The 21018-nt window shown below is 39.4% G+C and overlaps 1 protein-coding gene across 1 annotated transcript in view; it reads left to right on the forward strand.

The window, feature by feature from the left end:
• Nucleotides 1–21018, forward strand: part of LOC120478939 (uncharacterized) — an 85630-nt gene that overhangs the window by 2638 nt on the left and 61974 nt on the right. Inside the window, exons 6-14 of the mRNA XM_089121009.1 lie at nucleotides 5446–5556; nucleotides 5643–5759; nucleotides 6291–6407; nucleotides 6649–7078; nucleotides 9664–9735; nucleotides 9891–9960; nucleotides 10543–10635; nucleotides 11023–13014; nucleotides 13136–13292. Of these exons, the coding sequence (XP_088977135.1) occupies nucleotides 5446–5556; nucleotides 5643–5759; nucleotides 6291–6407; nucleotides 6649–7078; nucleotides 9664–9735; nucleotides 9891–9960; nucleotides 10543–10635; nucleotides 11023–13014; nucleotides 13136–13292 (3159 nt within the window). The remainder of the gene's footprint in view (nucleotides 1–5445; nucleotides 5557–5642; nucleotides 5760–6290; nucleotides 6408–6648; nucleotides 7079–9663; nucleotides 9736–9890; nucleotides 9961–10542; nucleotides 10636–11022; nucleotides 13015–13135; nucleotides 13293–21018) is intronic.

A 21018-nucleotide genomic window follows, 5' to 3' on the forward strand; every position in this document is an offset into this window, starting at 1 on the left:
TAATAATAAAAAAATAGTGTAACGAGCTTCAACTCACCAGCCTAGAAGTTTCTAGTAAAACTTTTAGACCTTGATTAGCTGGATCGGGTGTGTTTAATTAGGATTGCAGCTAAACTCTGCACTATGGCCCTTCAGGAACTAAGGCTGTGTCTGAAATTGCCCCTATACCCTCATTCACTGTTCCCTATAGCATTGGATGTTCTGTGTGGTTTCTATGGTGTTGCTAGGTGGTTGCTAGGGTATTTTGGGTGGTTGCTTGGGCGTTTCTGAGCGGTTGCTAAGGTATTTTTGGTGGTTGCTATGGTGTTACTAGGTGATTGGTAGTTGTCACATATGGTTACTATCAAGTTTTTACATAGGCCCGCTGCAGGCATCTGGTGTGATCTGTCAGTGAGTGAGGGGAACTGTATGTGAATTTGTTTTATGCTGATTTCCTAACTTTGTCTAGCGCTGTTTTGTCAGCAGTGGTGCAGCTACTAAACCACACCAGAATGTCGTGTGAGATGATACTTTGGACAGAATAATTGTAAAAGGATAAAAGCAACTACTGCGAGAGGTTAATTTTGTTAAGTGACATGAGAAAGTACAGCCGCTGCTGAGCTTTCTTCACAAGGGCTGTTGTGTGGAATAGCCCAGGTGATGTCCTGTGGCAGACCAGGGCAAGGTCGGTCCTCTTCCTGTGGAAGTCTACCATCACCTCTTTGGTCTTAGGTGTTGAGAGACAGGTTGTTGGTGGAGAACCAGGTGGAGAGTTTTTTTGTATTTCATCCCTGTAGGCGGACTCATCATTGTTGTGAATAAGTACAACTATAGTGGTGTCATCCGCAAACTTGATAAAAGTATTGCTTTCATGAGCCGGGGTGCAGTCGTGAGTGTATAAGATGTAGACTAAGGGACTCAACACACACACAACCCTGGGGGCCCCAGTGCGGAGTGTTAGAACAGAGAAAGTTGGGAGCCCAGATGAACTGACTGGGGAAATCATGGATCCATCTGCAGATGTTTGTGCTGATACACAGTCCATGTTGCTTGGACACCAGTCTTCCAGGGATGATGCAGTTGAATGCAGAACTAAAGTCCACAAACAGCAGTCTTGCATAGGTGTCAGGATGGTCCAGGTGGGTTAAAGTGCCCCTCGATCTTCCTCCAGTAGGCCGCTTTTGCTTCCTTGATGCCTTGATTTTGATTCCTGGGATGTTCCCTATCGAGGGAACTCAACACTGCGTCGATAAAATCGACTCTTTGGGCATGCTGCCTAAGCGTAGTTTCAAGTATGAATGAAACTAATCCAATCCTGATTGGTGTTGCGTCGTGACGTAACATGTGACGGCATACCCAGAAGTATAAAAGTGACGCTGTCACAACACACACTAGCTTTCGCTCTTCAGCAAGCGCTCTGTGTGAAAACTGTCTGTCTTATTTGGTGTTGTTTGTCTCTTATATATAAGAATTATGGCCAGCAAACAATTCAAGAAATGTGTGCATCCCTGCCCTTGCTACATCACGGGTGGGGATACACACTCTCTGTGTGTGAGTTGTTTGGGAGTGCAGCACGCACAGGCAGCTCTCGAGGGGGCTGCTTGTGAACACTGTAATTCTATGCCTATTAGAGTGCTTCGATGAGCATAGTCAGGCTCGCGTTCCCCAGGGTTCCGGTCCCTGCATTCGTTGAGGCGATGCGGCAATTGAGATCCTGGGGTTCGCAGCGGGATCTGGCAGAGGAGAATGAGAATGCTGAGGCATTTTCTCGTTCTCTACCTGCTGGTCCTGCAGCCTCTGAAAGTGGTGCGGGAGCCCGCGTTGCGGTTTCTCCTGCCCACGATCAGGTTCCAATGCTTGAGCTGTCTGATTCTGAGGAAGTAGACGCGCTCAGCATTGAGGCGGACGACCGTGAGTTCAGCACTCCAGCGCAAGGCCAGAGTTATGAGGAGCTGGTTGAGGTTGTGACTCACGCTGTGGCCAGATTAAACATCAGCTGGCCACAAAATGAGCAGGTAACGCAAGTTAAAAGTAAACTTAACGAGCCCCCTACCGTATAAGATGACGTACTGATATAGCCGGAGGTGCAAAACGTTCTGTTTACAAGCAGTACGTCATCTTATACGGTAGGGGGCGGTAAAACTCCTAAGCGGTGAGCAGCCGGTAACAAAAAGTAGTCGAAGAAGAACGGTCTCGTCTCAGTTCTCGCGCATGCGCCCATAAGGAAGTAATGGAAAGTCGAACAAAGTCGTTATTTACGTTTTTTTTTCGCACAAAAAGTAGTCTCGTCGCTTGATAAAGTTATAGTTGAGCCACTGTAGGCACATGGAATATTTAAACCTTTTCTTTTAATGACTTTCTGGGCCGTCAAGAGGCAGTCCCTCAGGCTGTCTATGGAAAAGTGATCCAGCCCTCAGATTCAATCAAAAATATCTTTATTTGTGTTCCGAAGATGAACGAAGGTCTTACGGGGTTGGTACAGCATGGGGGTGAGTAATTAATGACTTAATTTTCATTTTTGGGTGAACTAACCCTTTAAAGACAAAGATAGGTCTTTTCTGCTGGATGCACCGCTCTCGCCTTCTGGCCTGTTCGGCGACGCCGTTTTTTCGGTCGTCGACAGGTTTCAGGAGGCGAAGAAACAGTCTGCGGCGTTCCAGCAGTAAAGATGTAAAGACGAGCAGAGTTTTCAGGTGTACTGAAAGTTTGAGGATCGAACAAGATTTACACATGTTCGCACAACACAACTTCTCGTTCCCTATCAGGGAACTAGGGTTACATACCTAACCGAGACGTTACCTTTTTAAGGGAACTCGAGCTGTGTCAAACGCTGTGGGAATGCTAATACCCACGTCGCCATAAGAGCAAGTGTCCGTAGTGTGAAGTCAAAGTGCACATTCAGACGAAAGCACCTGTGCCCCAGGAGTTGAGCTGAAGTCCAGGTCATAAAACATAATGAATTTGTGTGGTAAAGACCAGCCTGCCGCATCACAAACATCATGGAGGGAAACTCTTCACAATAGAGCTTTAGAAGCAGCCATACTCCTAGTCGAGTGAGCTCGAACAGCCAATGGTGTGGGCTGACCAGCCGACTCGTATGCAAGTGAGATGGCCTCGACCACCCACTTGCTCATCCTCTGCTTAGAAGCGGGACACCCTTTCCTGGGTGGCCCAAAACATACGAACAGTTGTTCAGATTTCCTCCACAGGGCAGCTCTGTGGACATGAGCACCTAAGGCCCACACAGGGCAGAGCAGATTACGTTTCTCCTGGTCTGACATCAGAAATGGAGAAGGACAGATGGCCTGCAGAACTATAGGTCTCATAACATTAGTACGAACCTTGGAAACATAGCCAGTCTAGGGTGGAGACAAGTCAAGTCAAGTCACATTTATTTATATAGCGCTTTTCACAATACAGATTGTATCAAAGCAGCTTCACACTGATAACATGAAAGTAGCACAACACAGATCAACAACATTGCTAAACACTAAATAATCCCAACTGAGCAAGCTCAAAGCAAGCCAAAAGCAAGGCGACAGTGGCAAGGAACCAAAACTCCATCAGATTGGATGGAGAAAAAACCTTGGGAGAACCCAGGCTCAGTCGGGGGCCAGTTCTCCTCTGGCTTACAGTCATATTGTTTAAATATAAATATTGTTTATGAATAAAACGGCGCCATAACATATCGCAGGCGTTGAGTCGTCTCTTCACAGGCGTTGAGTCGTCTCATCACAGGCGTTGGGGCATCCGAAATCCCCGTGAGAGGCTGGACACAAGACTGGACCTGACGAACGCCATTTTTCTCGGGACAAGCGTCCCGAGATAACAGCAGAAAGGCAGATGGAAAATAATTAGCATAGCTGATGTTCATAATGATTTCCGTTATAACTCACAAATTCTCCGTAACCTGAACTCTCCGCAACCCAACCATACGCGCCGACCCGTTTGTCTAAAAGGCTGTCGAGCCCCACTGGTGCGTTAAGCAGTTTCAGTGGCAAACGGTTCCGTATGGCATAACAGAGGACTATAAGGTAAGCATTATGTGAATGCTTGACTAAAGAGATGCGTCTTTAATCTAGTTTTAAACTGTGTCAGCGAGTCAGAGCCTCGGACCGTATCGGGAAGGCCATTCCAGAGTTTTGGAGCTAAATGCGAGAACGCCCTCCCTCCTTTACTGGACTTCGATATCCCAGGAATGACCAGAAGCCTTGAATCTAGTGATCCTAAGGAACGCGGTGGATTGTAGGGCGAAAGAAGGTCCGTTAAGCACACAGGAGCTAAACCATTTAGGGCTTTATAGGTCAGTAGCAGTATTTTGTAATTGATACGGAACTACGGAACTTACAAGTCTTTACCATACCAGGCAAAAATTCCAGGCACAAGGGAGAAACCGAGAGTGCTTGAATGTCTTCAATTCTCTTGAGAGACGATATTGAAAGGAGATAGATAGTCTTTAGAGTGATAATTTTCTCTTCAACTTCTTCAATGGGCTCAAAGAGAGCCAGGGAGAGAGATTCTAATAGGATGACACCCTTGTGCGAACTGCTGGCCTCAGCCACAAAGTACCACGAAGAAAGTGAATTATTTGTGGGTGTCTCCCCAAAGGTACTCCATTTAAAGGGACGTGGTAAGCAGCCAGTTCCGCCACGTAAATCTTCAGTGTGACAAAGCTAGACCGAACAGAAGAACTCGATATTGGTACGCTTCACCCCCGAAAGCGAACCTCAGGAACTTCCTGCGTTAGAGAAGGATGGAAATTTTGGATTGTGGAAGGATGGAAATGTGGAACTACGCGTCCTTTAGATCTATCATGACAAACCAGTCCTCGGATCTGATTTGTGACACAATCTGCTTGAGAGTGAGCATCTTGAACATGAGTTTCCCTACTGAGCGATTTAACAGGGGCTGATCTAAAATTGGAGGCAACCCTCCTTCCTTCTTTGGATTGATGAATTATCGGCTTAAATAACCCTCCTTCTTGCTGGGAGGAGGAACCTATTCTGTAGCCTCCTTTTGCAGGAGCGATTTCACCTCCTGTTCCATTACCAGAACCTGCTTGGGGCCCACCTCTCTGAATCGAGGTGGACGAGACCTGAACTGTATAGCGTAACCGTTTTCAATCGTTATCAGGATATTTTTGGAAGGCTTTTCCACTCTGCCAGAGGCGTCAGGACTTCTTAGACAAAGCCTTTTGGTATTAAGGACTCTCCTCAGATCAGCCTTACTCCTCGAAGACTTCTGAAAAAGAAAACTCTTCGAGTGATCCCTGTATTTACATAAAATGGTCTGGGCTAAGCCCCAGATGTCCTTCAATGCTGAAAACGACCAAAATAAGTAGCCACGCCAGTCCAAACATATTTTAGTCATGTTTTCTCTAAAATATTCTGAGCATGACTGTGATCAATTTATGTATTTTGTATGTCATTGTGATAGTTGTTTATAACCTCATTTATACTCTCACAGTCAGAGACCAGATGAAGCACCATCTCCAGCACTCTCACACCTTTCTATGAAAAGTGATCAGTCAATGGATCGGCCAATTGCATTCAGCAATAAAACTCCTAGTTACAATGGGTATGAAAAATATGAGAATTTACTTGGTTTACAATGGTAATGAATTTTCTTTACAATGGTAATGTACTTCTGTGTCATCCTGACAGTCTAAGACCAGATGAGGCAGCATCTCCTGTAACTTCATACTTCTCTTTAAAAAGCAACCAATCAATGGATCGAACGATTGCATTCAAAGACAGAACTCAGCCTTGCAGTGTCAAACGGTATGAGAATTTACATTCTTTGATCAGATATACATGTGCTTGTAGTGTGTCTGCAATTTAATAATTCAGTAGTTGCTATGAATACCACAACAATTTCATGATTATCTACCAATTTTGATTTTGAAAAATAGAGTAACACTACCTTTAACGATTTAACTGTTTTATTTAACTATTTGTAAAAAGATACTCTTTAATGATTTAATGAATGGACATTTATTATTTAACAGATTAACTCTTTAATCATTAAATTTGTCTGTCACATATATACGCGTATCCTCTTAGCAACATGAAATAAATTTATTTTTCAAAATGTGAGTGTGAATTATGCAAAAATGTGAGCAAAGAGTATTGCTTTTACAATCACTGAAGCTGTCCATTTAAAGAACTGTAACGAAGAATTGGTACGGAAGAAAGAACGGCATCATTATATTTTTACATTTTCAGTGTCAATACTTATAACAACACCATAAGCTTGTGTGTACATTAGAGGTCCTATTAACAAATCAAACAACCATGCTTTAACTCTCACAGTCTGCGACCAGATGAAGCAGCATCTCCAGCACCCTCACTCCTGTCTGTAAAGAGTGAAGAGTCAATGGATAGAACTATAGTGTTCAAAAGTGGACCGGAAAGTTACATGGGAGAGAAGTATGATAACTTGGTCAGGGGATTAAAGTCAACATTCCTGCCTTCCTGTTCTTTTTTAATAGCATATCGCTTGTGCATTTACAATGTTATTTTAAAAGTGTCTCATTTTGTAATATCAAATTGTTGGCACTATTCACTGAAGGTTTAGGCACAGCGATATCTTTTTGCTTTTACTTTTTTTACACTGTTTTTACAATCTTTGCATTATAGTTGAAAGTAATAACCAAAGATGTTTCCACAGCACACTTTCAGCCACTCTTCTGACAGAGGATCACTACAAATGCCCAGTGTGCACAGAGGTCTTTAAGGATCCAGTTTCAATCCCCTGTGGACACAGTTACTGCAAACACTGCATCGAGATCTACTGGAGCAAACCGACTCAAGCTGGAGGTTACGCTTGTCCTCAGTGCAGAAAGAGGTTCAGAGGTCGTCCAGTGTTGAGTGTAAATGTTGCTTTGTCTAAACTGATTGAGGAACTCCAGAAGGCAGGATTTAGTCCAGCTCTTCCAGCTCAATGTTATGCTGGACCTGAAGATGTGGCCTGTGATATCTGTCCTGAGATGAAGCTCAAAGCTGTTAAATTCTGTTTGACCTGCACTGCGTCTTACTGTGAGACGCACATCAGACAACACTACACAGTACCAGCACTGCAGAGACATAACCTGGTGGAGGTAAATGTAAAATTACATGGAAATTTATGGCAGAATAATCACCACCACCACAAACAACTCCATTACCCCTTTTCCACCAAAGCATTTTGAGAGCCGGTTCGGAGCCGGTGCCTGCGCGCGAACCAGTTCTTTGTGTTTCGACAGCCAAAGAACCGGTTCTCAGCCAGGAGAACTGGTTCCAAAGCGGCACCAACTCTTTGCTGGACTAGAACCGTTCTTTTACCACGTCATGTTTACGTCGGGGGCTGGGCCGGGTTTAGATGTGTTCTAAACATCTTTTCTGACCATAATAAAGGATCGCAAAGCCAAGAGAAACATTTGCAGAAACACGTTGGAGTCCGCCTTTGTAATTGTTATGCTTGAAGTTGGCGCAAGCGTTTCTATTTTTTTTTAATTTTTTTTTTTATTAAAAACATTATAAGCAAATAAAACAGTCACAATATAGAATAATTAAATGGAAATAAAAAAAGACACAAGACAGGGGTACATAATTAATCAGAAAAGATTATACATCAAAGGAAAAGATTAAAATACTTAGATTTCAATTGTTTTCAAAGCCTTCATGGTACACAAGTTTTAGATAATCCCAAAGTGATGTTGTACTTGCAAGCGTTTCTAGCTAAGACGTATGTCGACGAGTCTCGTGTCAGACGAAAAACAAACAGGTTCTGAAAAGTTTCTCAAGTTGAACCAACTCCGAACCAACTTTGAAACAGCACCAGTTCCGAACCAGTTCTTTTTGTGTGGAAAAGGGGTGTAAGATATATTAATTATGTGTAAAAAAAAACAAAAAAACACACATCTGTATATATTTGGATGCTGCATTAAACAAATTCATAAAGGGAAAACAAATGTAAATAATAAATCAACTCCATAGCTGATTTAAGTGATCACGGGCTTAGGATGTTCCAATTCAGCCCATTGCAGTTTCCGCCAGTAGTGGGCACTCGTAAAACGTAAGCAATGATGTACATCCGAGTGAACGAGACAGAGGGAAATTAGCGAGTGAAGGGCATGACAATTTTGGACTGGAATAACAGCCTCATCCCAAGACGTCATATAACTGAAGTCTCATGACGTCTTTTGACCATACATCAACATCCGCCGTTTTAGGGTACCCTTTAACGTCAGTTACATGATGATCGTGGGATGTCATACAGCTGACGCTTTACCTTTAACGTCAGTTAGGTTTAGGGGTAGGTTTAGGTCTGGGGTAGAGTTAGGATCGGATAACGTCATCTAACCGACGTTAAAAGGTACCCTAAAACGGAGGATGTTGACGTATGTTTCAAAAGACGTCCCAAGACGTCAGTTATATGACTTATAAAACTGCGCTGACTGGAACGCAGCCAATGTCAGCCTTATCATGAGAGTGCTACTAAAGGAGCACTGTGCTCTGCATGCAAGCACTGACTGGTGCAAGACATGGGCTATGTTTGCAGTGTAACATTCTTGCTCATGTTCATGTCTCATGCACTTCAAGAGATCTGTTAAATGACATCAAAAATTGATTCAGGAAATTCCTAATAAACTTTACTAAAGCCAGATGCATTTTTAAGAATGTAGAAAAATTGATGCTTTATTCAAACAGTTTAATAACTTTTTAATGCATCTAATTACAGCGAGTAACAACACAAATTAAACGCAAATAAGCACGCAAAACAAAGGAACAGAGAAATAGAGCATCACAGTCCCGCCCACAGCCCGAGAGAGCGTTGGTGCCGGAAGTAAATTTCCCATTCATTTCTCCCATTGACGTTTTGTAAAATCCATATCTAAAGAGTTTTAGAGCACGTCTGAGGATAACCAGCTACGGCTGAACTCATAAGCATACAACACATAATTTCGAGTGAAAAAACGAAGAGAAAATCCCCCCCAAAAAAGTCAAAGGTACAAGACTGTGTACATATTTTCATTTCCGAGCAAAGGAACTACTCCTCCCATAAACCACCGCGCCTCACTAAAGTTGACTGAAAGCCACCGTGAAAGAGCCTTTTGAGTGACTTCCAAATCTGACAACGGCCACGTGAACTTTTTCCTCCAGTCAATTTTATATAATGAATGTGCAGGTAAACTCCTTTTCCTCGATTTACTGAAGCAAACGCATTTGCAGCTGCACATGCTAAAACATTGAGCATCTGGCTCGCTCATAGGCTGTGCTGATGCACCTATGTTTTCTCTCTAATGAGGAAGCATTAGACTACTGAGAAGTGTACATGCAAAACTAAAATGGACGTTTTCCAATCAGTGGCTAATTTCAAACTACAATAAAGGTTTTTCAATGATTTTTCAACAGACTTGATATTGCTAAAAAAAAAAAACATGAAGTTATTATTAATGCAAGCTGCATTACTGTATTTGTTCATGCAGTGTTCTGCAATCTAAGTTGGTATTATAATTAACATAGCGTAGGCACAGTGTGAATTAAGATAGTTATTGTGCATTACAGACCACTTCATTGATTATAACTGAGTGTTGTTGTTTTTTTGTCAAATTTTAAATTAATGTGTATTTTAGTTTTATTAACTTGATTTGCTAAGTTAGTTTTGCAAATTAGCTTAAACTTCTGATGCTTCTTTGTTTAGGCTACCATACCAATACAAGACAGTAAGGACATCAAGGAGATCAAAGAGCTTCAAGTTAGAGTCATCGAAGAGGTAAATGATGAAATCAGAGTGTTGATAACATTTTCTGAATGTGGTGTTACCTCAAAATAATATTTGCAGCACAAATAAGTTTTTCTGTATTCATATATATATATATATATATATATATATATTTTTTTTTTTTTTTATTTTTTTATTTTTCTTAGATTCCAAGGGATGAAAAGGTTGAAAATGTTAATCCTGTTAAGTGCTTCTACAGTGGATTGTCCTATAATGGTATGACTGGCAATTCTCTTAGAAGCTTATTTACAAAGGTTCTCATAAGTATCACAACTGGATTATTTTAGCAGTAACTTGACTTTAGCCACCTTGATATTTGACATCCTTTCTGGTAAAAATAGAAACACCATCTATGTAACTTTGGATAAAAGCATCTCCTAATGAGTAAATATAAATAGTATAATTTAAAATGAAATGCATTATCAGATATCACAATCTTGGCTTGACTTCATGGCCTTACCTCAGATTAATTATTTTTTACTGAATATTATGATTAGCTTCTTATGTGGAAATCAGTAAATGGCCGCACAATTTGGAAAACATGCTGTATTTTAAAAGTTTGTACAGTATATTTTATTTGTTTGTACATCCGTATATAAGTTTAAGCATATGGTTTGTGAAATATAACTGAAAAAGAAGGTGCAATGTTTACTAGTGTCTTGTAATCCAGTCAAAGAGATGTGCTGTAATCTTTCTGTATATATCATGCTTATTTAATAATGTTTTTCAATGGCCTTTCTAAAATGGCTGTCATCTTAATGTAATACTGTGCACTCCCCCCCCCCAAATAACTCACAGATTTACCTGTGGATGTAACTGAGATTACGGCACTTGGTCGTCCTTTGGATCTTGGAATGTTTTATGACTGTCGGAATAATTCATTTATTTCAGGTTGGTCTAAACTCATTTACCATGACTATTAGTGTATTGTAATAATATTTTAATACTATTTTAAAATATATAATAATAAAATAATTTAATATAATTTTAAAAACTCAAATATAGGAAGTACATGTTCATGTTATTCTCCCCTACATTTTACAGTGCTACTTGGGCGGAAAAATGCTTCTTTTTTCCTTCAGTAAAAGATGCAACTAATTAAATTGGCTAAATAAGCTCTATGTTCTCTGACTTTATGATTTTTTAACATTTAGCTATTCCATACACCCTCCTCTTAGGCTTCTGTGATGTGAATTGATGTTGTATGTGTAGATGGACTTTAAATTGTTTTTCAAAGAAGTAAAATTGAAGCAGAATATGCTGTGAATGTGTTTACAGACGGAAACCTTTGGGATAACCATACTGTAACAAGTAACAGAATATCTTGGCCCTTACTGAAAACACATCTAAAGGTTTTGGAAGACGACTCCCTTCCGGAGAGATGCAAAGCATTTGAAATGTCACCTATGTTACGAGTAAGTGCTCTATGTGGACTGATGCTAAATGGAGCTGCAGCCTTTCTGAATCACCCAGTTCAGTCTCAACATCAGGACAGATTTACACTACACTATAAAACCACCACCAGACTAGACATGATCAGCCAAAGACTGTTACAGGAAGGAGCTCCTACCTCAGTGATTAATGCAACCACAGCAACACATGTGATCATCGCTGTTTTCTATGGAGCCCACGCATTCTTTGTTTTTGATAATGAGAGAATCAGCACAGAGAAAAATACAGAAATGGAAAATGTTATCAAGAAGCTCACCACTACCTTCAGTGTAATAGATGTGTTCTCAAGTCTTAATGAAACTGAAAAAGCAAACAGCATTTTATATGACTGCAGTCTGTATATTGATGTGGGCGATTGGAAGAGTCCAGTTTCTTTTGATAAGGCTGTGGACATCTACGGTTCTCTTCCGACACTGCTTGGATCTAAAGGTGAGAAAGCAGTTCCTCTAAAGGTTTGGCTGTACCCTCTGAAGAAACTGGACAGGAGCTCAGTGTGTGCTGCTCTGAGTGGAGTCAGTGAAAACTTGATGCAACAAGCTGAGAACATTCTGGAACATCTGAGAAAACAGATCAGGGTCTGTCAGGATATGATAACAGACTATGATAATCTGACTGTGATTACTCGGTTTCCTGCTTTGGAAGAACAATTTCAAAACTTTTCAGAATTTCTACAAGAGTACATGTCAGATTTTCAGAGAAAAGCTGCTGAGATTATTAAATCCATAAATGTCAAGGAAGCAGAAGGAGAGAAGAGTTTTCAAGAACTCATCAGTAACTGTGTTCAGTCTCCATTCAATCCAGAGAACACACATCATTGGCTTGAAAAGAAGAAAACTGATCTGGCAGTTTTAAATGAGTGCAGAGCAGCGAACATTACCATTGTAAAATCACAGGAGGAGCTTCAGCGTGTCATTAATGATCCTTGTATGAGCAGAGTGTTCTGCTTCACTATTTCATCAATGGAGGATGATTTTCTCACAACTCTGAAGCAGCATGTTCAATTAATGAAAAACTGCACATTGACCATGTCTGATTCCACAAAGCTAGAAGATTCAATGCGGTCAGTAAAGCCTGTTTGTGTCAGTCAGAAAGTATTTTCTGACTTAAAAGTATTTATTGCTGCCAAAGAAACAAATGAAAATGCAATGCAAACCAAGTTCATTGCTGCATTTGTACCTGATGATGGTTTTCACTGTGTGCGGTTCTACCATGCTGGAATCATTATGAGCCGAAATATGAAACTTCAAACAAAGCCAAATCTTATCCAAATATCTCAACTAAAACACAGTATCGTGTCCTTAAAAATGAATAAAACACAAAACAGAAGCATTGAGAGTTGTTTGGTGGAGTGCAAAGCTCTGGGTGATGATGGAATGAACAACACTTGGACACAGATCTTTTTTGACGCCAAATCTGTTGAGGAAACCTTCATTATTTCAGGACTTACACCAGGCAAAAGATTTCAGCTGAGGTATTCAGTGATTGAAAATGGCTGTATGAGTAACTTCAGCAAGATTATGAACTTTCATACAGCTCTTGCAGCAATTCCTGGGCAACCCTTGGTGAATAAACTGAACAGAAACACTCACAGATTTGTCTGGCTGAGGGCTGAAGCTGATGAAGATTGTCCAGTGCTGCAGTATATGGTTGAGTATAAAGAAGCAGGACTGGAGGGCTGGTCATCAGTACTAACACAAGGACCTCAGTGTGAATATACATTAACTGTTCCTCACAGCACCTGCTATAGAGTCAGAGTCTCTGCTGTCTATGAGGACGTCACCAGTGAACCCAGTGAGGAAACACCAGTACCAGTTGACGGTGACACATGTGACACTTTTAAATCAATATATTGTAGTTGTCAACTTGTTTGTTTTTTTGATTTAACCATATTTCTTTGTTATGCTGATTTTTCTGCATCTGATTCCATTGTCACCAATAGTTTGGATCATAGATCTCTCAGAGAGAAAGATCTCCATCCTCCTAGAAGTGCTGAAACTGCAGACAGAGAAGAAACCAGTAGAGCTGATAGACTGGACAGATGAAGAGAGTGAAGTGAGGGGATTCCTCCAGTGTCTGCCCTACATCTCACAGCTCAGGTGAGACTCTCATAGTTTGATTCAGTTTATTTTAATGTTGTCATTTAAATGCATTAATACATAATATAGTTAATTTAAATTAATTAGAAAAACATTTCAGATTCTGTAAACTCAATTTATATTGTTTTAATGTAGTTGAAGATTTTAGCTGTAAGACTGTAAGACAGATCTGTTGTTTTGATTTTCAGTTCCCACTGTTTACATTCACATGAGATGAACTGACTGCATTTACATTAATATTCAGCCAAAACACACTGACAGCAGAAAAGTGATGAAAACAACCTATTTTATCATGATCGTGCACTTGAACAGATTTAAGGGGTCTTTACATGATGTTTGTTATTATTTTAATATTTTCACTATTTTAAATACAGTCATATATTCAAAAATATCATTTTCAACCCTCATTTTGACCTTTTGTCACAAACACTTGGTTTGAGTGCTATACATCTCCTTTAAGACTTGGCCATAAATGGCCACTGTTATGATTGGCTAAAGTCATTTCATAGGAAAAAGTATCAGTGCCTCCAATATTGAACATGAGTGTTTTAAAAACATTATCATTAGCTGTTTTCTGATACAATTAGTGTTGGCATTGCTCTATCTTCCGATAAACTTTTCTTTCCATACTCTGCATTAACTTGTGCCCGATCACAAACCCAAGTCTGTAGTGAAATGATCAGAACAGATAGGCTACTAGAAATGCGTTTCATTAATATTACTTTCTCTGGTAACTTGTAGTGTAACTAATACATTTTTTTTTTTTGTCACAGTTGCTAATGATTTGAAATTCAGAAATCCAATCATCCTATCAATTTTCATAATCGTTGTTGTGTGTGTGCGCTCATGACATCATCAACGCTGCAGGGGCCTCATGTATAAACGTTGCGTACGCACAAAATGGCCATAGAAATATGCGTACGCATTTTTCCACGCGCATATCGGGATTTATAAAAAATAAACTTGCCGTAAATAAGTGTGCACTGTAAGGATGCTCTTGACAGTGCGTACGCACTCTTTTAGAAGATTATGGGTTTTGGCGACACCGATGGTGAGCTGGAGTCAAATGTCTTTTTGCTCACTATTAGACAGAGAATCTAAAGAATATTATACATCTACAGAAAGATAATACAAATACAATTTCACAAACCTATCATCACTTGAAGCAAACATCCATCCCTTCTTAAATGACTGTGCCAGCACGCGCGTTGGGCCGTTTGGTGAAACTGACTCACATATAGCCTATAATCTAACAGCAGATGGAGTAAAACCGTAAATCTTCATTATGAGTCCAAATCATAAATACAGTCCATATTCACAATAACGGTTTAAATAAATAAGAGAATGGTTTAAACTATGTTTTACTTCTGATATAAACATTTACATTAAATATGCCATTCTCATTAATGGAAATCATTACTGAGAAGTTACAATATATATATTTATATATATTCAATAAATAGAAATAGACCTATTTGTTGTGGATGCATTGCTTTTGAACACTTTTCTTCTGGCATGCTGTGTTTAAATGTTTTAACTAGAGATAATTGCTAATCATGATAATAGCAGATTGTCTGAGAAAATTGTTTCGTGAAAATAATGCACAACCGTGTCTATCTGTTTCCATTAAAATATAAATCAATTAAAAATACTATTTGGCCAGTGGAAAAGATTGAGAAAAACTTTCTCTGAAATGTATTTAACACTATTTGATTCATTCATTCAAAAACAAGGCAAGGATATAGGCTACTAAAAAAAAATGTTTGTAATAATGTGACGGCTGTCACGGGGTATGGTGCAGGAGTGCAGGAGGGTAGGCAGAAGGAACGGGAGGAGTCCAGAGGAGTACGAAGATGCGGGTTTTTAATCAAAAATACAGGCAGGGAGACAGGGTAACAGGAGCAAATACCGGGTAACATTAAACATCGACTGACAAAGACAGACTGAATAAGATCGAACTAAATAGACAGAGGAATCAAACTAAATGGAGTGCAAACAGGTGAAAATGATGACGAACAGATGAGGAACAGGTGGCTGATGAGGGAGTGAGATCAGGAGAGGAAACAAAAGGATCCGGGGAAGCGTGGTGCAGATGACAAGACAAACAGGTGAAGACGAAAACTGTGACAACGGCACATCCACATTTCATATTTTCCTAACGTCTTGTACCGTTAAACTTGGTATCACGTGGATTAATAATCATATGCAAATGATATGCAAATGATGCTATGCATAGTAAAACTAGGCGTTGTAATCTCCATATATGGTTATTTCGGGGAGGAGACGCACGTGCGCATAATCTCCTGCTGACTGGGATTTATAAAGTGAATTCTGCGCAGGTTCTGACGTACGAACGGTTTCATAAATCTGAAAACTTTTGTGCGTACGCAAATTCTGCCTTATGTGCGTACGCACACTTTAAGGATGAAATCTACGCAAAGTTTTATACATGAGGCCCCAGGGGCCTGGGGCCTGATGTATAAACGTTGCGTACGCACAAAATGAGCATAGAAATATGCGTACACATTTTTCCACGCACATATCGGGATTTATAAAAAATAAACCTGGTGCACCGTATAAAATAAGTGCACACCGTAAGGATGCTCTTGACCGTGCGTACGCACTCTTTTAGAAGAGTAGGCTATGTGTTTTGGCGACACCGATGGTGAGCTGGAGTTAAATGTATTTTTGGTCACTATTAGACAGAGAATCTAAAGAATATTATACATCTACAGAAATATAATTAAAAATATAATTTCACAAACCTATCATCACTTGAAGCAAACATCCATCCCGCGCCATGAGCGCGTTGGGCAGTTTAGTGAAACTGACGCACGGCTACAGCCTATAATCTAACGGCAGATGAAGTAAAACCGTAAATCTTCATTATGATTCCTAATCATAAATACAGTGCATGTTCACAATAACAGTTTAAATAAATAAAAGAACGATTTAAACTGTTTTACTTCTGATATAAACATTTAGATGAAATATGCCATTCTCATTAATGGAGTTAAACACTTAAACTGTTGCAAAAAATGCTATATTCAATAAATAGAAACAGATCTATTTGTTGTGGATGCAATGCTTTTGAACATTTTTCCTCTGGCATGCTGTGTTTAAATGTTTTAACTGATAGCTAATAGCAGATTGTCTGAAAAATGGTTTCGTGCAAATAATGCACAAGCATGTCTATCTGTTTCCAAATATAAATCAATTAAAAATACTATATTTGGCCAGTGGAAAAGATTGAGAAAATCTTTCTCTGAAATGTATTTAACACTATTTGATTTATTCATTCAAAAACAAGGCAAGGATAGGCTACTAAAAATATATATGTTTGTAATAATGTGACGGCACATCCGCATTTCATATTTTTCTAACGTCTTTTACCGTTAAACTTGGTATCACATGGTTGAATGATCATATGCAAATGATAATAGTAAAACTAGGTGTTGTAATCTCCATATATGGTTATTTCGGGGAGGAGACGCACGTGCGCACAATCTCCTGCTGACTGGGATTTATAAAGTGAATTCTTCGCAGGTTCTGGCGTACGAACGGTTTTATAAATCTGAAAACTTTTGTGCGTACGTAAATTCTGCCTTTTACCCACACTTTAAGGATGAAATATACACAAAGGCCTCATGTTTATACATGAGGCCCCAAGTCTTTGTCTGAAGACGGAGAAGAACATTTATAAACCATATCATATAGCGGCTGATATACAGACTTTATTTTATTTTTTACAATGTTGCTGCTTTATTAAATAACAGAAGGGGTTTAATCATGGCTTGTGAGCAGTTTGAGACAGTTGTACTCTTCGTTTATTTGTAACTTTCATGAATTTAAATGCTGCAAAAATTATGCAAGTACCAATTATTTGGAGGTGTAATGGAAATTGTAATTAATTACTGTTGTCCATGAGTAATAAATAATAATAATATTATTTTTGTAAGGAGTAACATTATGTGCCAATTACATGTTCTGGAAATGAAAGGTTTGAGGAAATGAATTCAGTTACTCAGACTTTTTGTTTTTTTTGTTTTTTATTTAGATTCTGAAAAATAAAAGCAGAAATACCTTTATTTACTAAATATTAATATAAATAAATTTACTAAATAAAATATACTGGATGAAGTCAAGATACACTCACATTACTAAATAAAATATACTGGATGAAGTCAAGATACACAAGATACATCAAGATACAGATCTGTTGCCTGATCATCCTTCTTCAGAAACACCAAACCAATTTTAAGAGACTAATAATGTTTTAGCCCAACTGAATTGAAATGTTTAAAGTGTGTGTGTAAACGTGATTACTGATGTGAAACAAAACAGAACTTTACTTTAATGGAAATGGAAGTAAAATAATGACAAATGTTTTTGAAACAATAAATCTTGTTGAATTGCTCTACTTGAAAAAATATGCATTGCATAAATCCTGCTTGCATTTTAATGCGTTGTATTTTTAGGGCTTGCATTTTTATGGGCTGAAAGTCTACATGGTTACATATTCAAGCTATTTAAAATATTTAAATTCAAAACATTTCACACACATTTTCATTTTTAAAGATTCAATAATCCATTTTGAACTTTCAGATTTAATTTCCAAAATATGAATTCTGTGTAAAAGTACAATCTATAATAGAGAGGGTCGATTTTATTTCGCTTTACAAATTCGCTTCCATAAATTTTGTGGTTGAAATCTCAAACTTTGTTTTTTTTTTTTTTTTTTTAGATTCGAGAAGATAGAAGCTATACAGAAATACTAACTTGTATTCAATATTTTATATTCTCCTGCACTGGACAATAAAGTGATAATTATGCAATATTGAAGCTGACTCGGAGCCTGCAGCTACAGTCCCCCACCAAGAGTCCCGCATTCTCAGACCCCTCGTTTTCCGAGACAGCGCACCCTTATCCAAATGCCATTGAAAACAGTAGGATGCAATATTATGGTGTTGTTTTATTTAAAGTTATCCATATAAATATTTGCATTCCCTGCTTAATGCATGTGCCAAAAAAACAAATTGTGTTACTGATGGGGGGGAGTCGCACACGGGAGCTTTCGTTTTATTGCTCTTTATCTAGTACGCGCACCCTATGGGAGGAGTTATAGTCTAAACAGTTTGATCTTCAATGATGGTAAAACATAAAAATACACTTTACTTTATTTCTCTGTGCATATTCGGGTAGTCCATACCACGAGCATTCTGGGGGTATCGAGAATGTTAGGTGAGAGTCAAAGGAATATACAGTAATATTTAAAATGCATAATGACGGTATTTCTACTTTTCCTTATGATACGATATAATCATATCTATTCCAATGTGACATGGAGAAACGAACACATAAAAACACATTGAATATATTTTGTTAAATGTCTTTAAAAAAAAGAAATGTTTTTCTCCTTAGCAAAGCCACATTTTACCAACATTCCGATGGGCAATAAAAAGTCCCTTGTGTGTGTGTGTGTGTGTGTGTGTGGGGAGGGTTTGTTTGTGTGTGGAAACAATGTTTAAGTATTGGGGTTTGTAGGAAGAAATGCATTTAATTATTCAGATGATCCGTCATTCCGCCCAGTCCTTACACGACCTTTCACATCGTTTGTACAAAGCATTGCTCTATATGGTTCTCCCTCACACAGCCAGCTCTTCTCTGACTGGATGCGATGGTGCAGGTGTGGCCGAGGCTGCACCTGTACGCATTTCCCCCGATATCTATACTCCCGGGGGTTCTGGAGAGGGTTCGTTGGGAAGGGTCTCATCTGCTATTAGTAGGCGCTTACTGGCCGACCCAAGTTTGGTTCTCGGACTTAATGTCTCTTCTGGACGGCTTTCCCATTGAGATTCCGCTCAGGAGGGACCTGCTGTCCCAGGCAGGGGGCACGATATTTTACCCTCGACCAGAGTTGTGGAAACTGGGGGCCTGGCCTCTGAGGGGGCCCGGCTCATAGAATCTGGTCTCTCGACTGAGGCCGTTGAGACATTCTCCATTCCAGAGCCCCTTCCACGAGATGACTGTATGCATTGAAATGGAAATTATTCTCCACCTAGTGTGGTGAACGTTATTTAGATCCTGTTAACTGCCCTGTTGGTTCAGTTCTCAATTTTTTTGCAAGACCGTTTCTCTGCTAGATTATCTCCTTTCACCCAGGTTTACGTGGCGGCTATATCTGCCTACCACACCCCTATGGAGGGTATTTCTTTTGGGAGAGATCCTCTTATTACTCGTTTCCTCTGTGGTACACTGAGGTTTAGACCTGCCCTGCACTCTAGAGGGGATTTAGCCATTGTACTTGAAGCTCTGGCTTTGGCTCTCTTTGAGCCCATTGAAGAGGTTTCAGAAAAATTCGTCACTCTAAAGACTCTTTTTCTCCTTGCTATTTCTTCTATCAAAGAATTGGAGATCTACATGCCCTGTCGGTTACTTCCTATTTTCTAGAATTTGCACCTGGTATGGTGAAAGCATTTCTATACCCTAGACCGGGTTATCTTCATAAGCTCCCAGTTAATGTTGGGGGCCCTATAGTGCTGCAGGCCTTTTATCCTCCACCTTTTAATACCCCAGATCAGGAATGACTGAACCTGTTATGTCCAGTTCGGGCATTAGATGTCGATGTTCACAGAGCTGCCCTGTGGAGTAAGTCTGAACAATTATTTGTCTGGTTTGGGTCACTCAAGAGAGGGTGCCCTGCATCCAAACAGGTTTTGAGCAAATGGAAAGTCGAGGCTTTATCATTGGCTTATGAAGCTGCCGGACAGCCTTCATCTATGGCTGTTCGGGCCCATTCTACTAGGAGTATGGCGGCCTCTACGGCCTTTATTTCGGGTGTTTCCCTTCTTGGTATTTGTAATGCGGCAGGATGGTCCTCTCCGCATACATTTTTCAGGTTTTATGACCTTGACCTCTCCACTCCAGGGGCGAGGTTGCTTTCTTCTAAATGTGCACAAGGACTTCACACAGAACAGGCATTTGTCACTTTGGCGTAGTGCAAGGGTGTCAAACTCATTTTTACCCTGGGCCACATCAGCATTATGGTTTGCCTCAAAGGGCCAGTTGTAACTATAAAACTGTGTAAATGTAGCTACTTCTTACATAACTCTCTCTGAATTTGTCATCCAGGTGGATGCTGCACATTAGTGGTGGTTGAGGTGATTCCCCCTTCAATGTAAAGCACTTTGTGTACCTAGAAAAGCGCTATATAACAAATTATTATTATAAAATTATTCGATTTGATAACTACACTTTATTCAAGTGTACAAATACATCAAATGCATTCAAATAAATGTAAATATATGTAAGCACATTGCTTACATTATTAGTGTTATTAGAACATAAATCCCTTTAATTTATCAGGTTAAGGTTATCATACTTTTCAAGTGAATAACAAAGACAAATAGCATCAAACACAAGTTATTAAATCAAATTTGTTCAAAACTTTGTCACAGTTGAGAGGGCGTGAGCTTAGAATTATAAGGTTCTATCTCCGTTTAGGGTAGTTCTGAGATATTGAGCATCAAAGTTTTTACATCCCAGCTGGCAAAACTGTTATGTAGTATAATCTTCTATTATAGCTTTATCTATTAATCTTTTTTTAACAAAAATAACACCACACAGGCATTAATAAACACCTAATGGATCAGATTATGTCAAACTCAATTTCGACCAAAAGTGGAGATAGAACCTTATAATTAAAGCTCACAAGGGGAAGAACTAT

Source organism: Pimephales promelas, chromosome 16 (genome assembly GCF_988280905.1).
Source record: "Pimephales promelas chromosome 16, fPimPro1.hap1.1, whole genome shotgun sequence".
Lineage (NCBI taxonomy): Eukaryota > Metazoa > Chordata > Actinopteri > Cypriniformes > Leuciscidae > Pimephales > Pimephales promelas.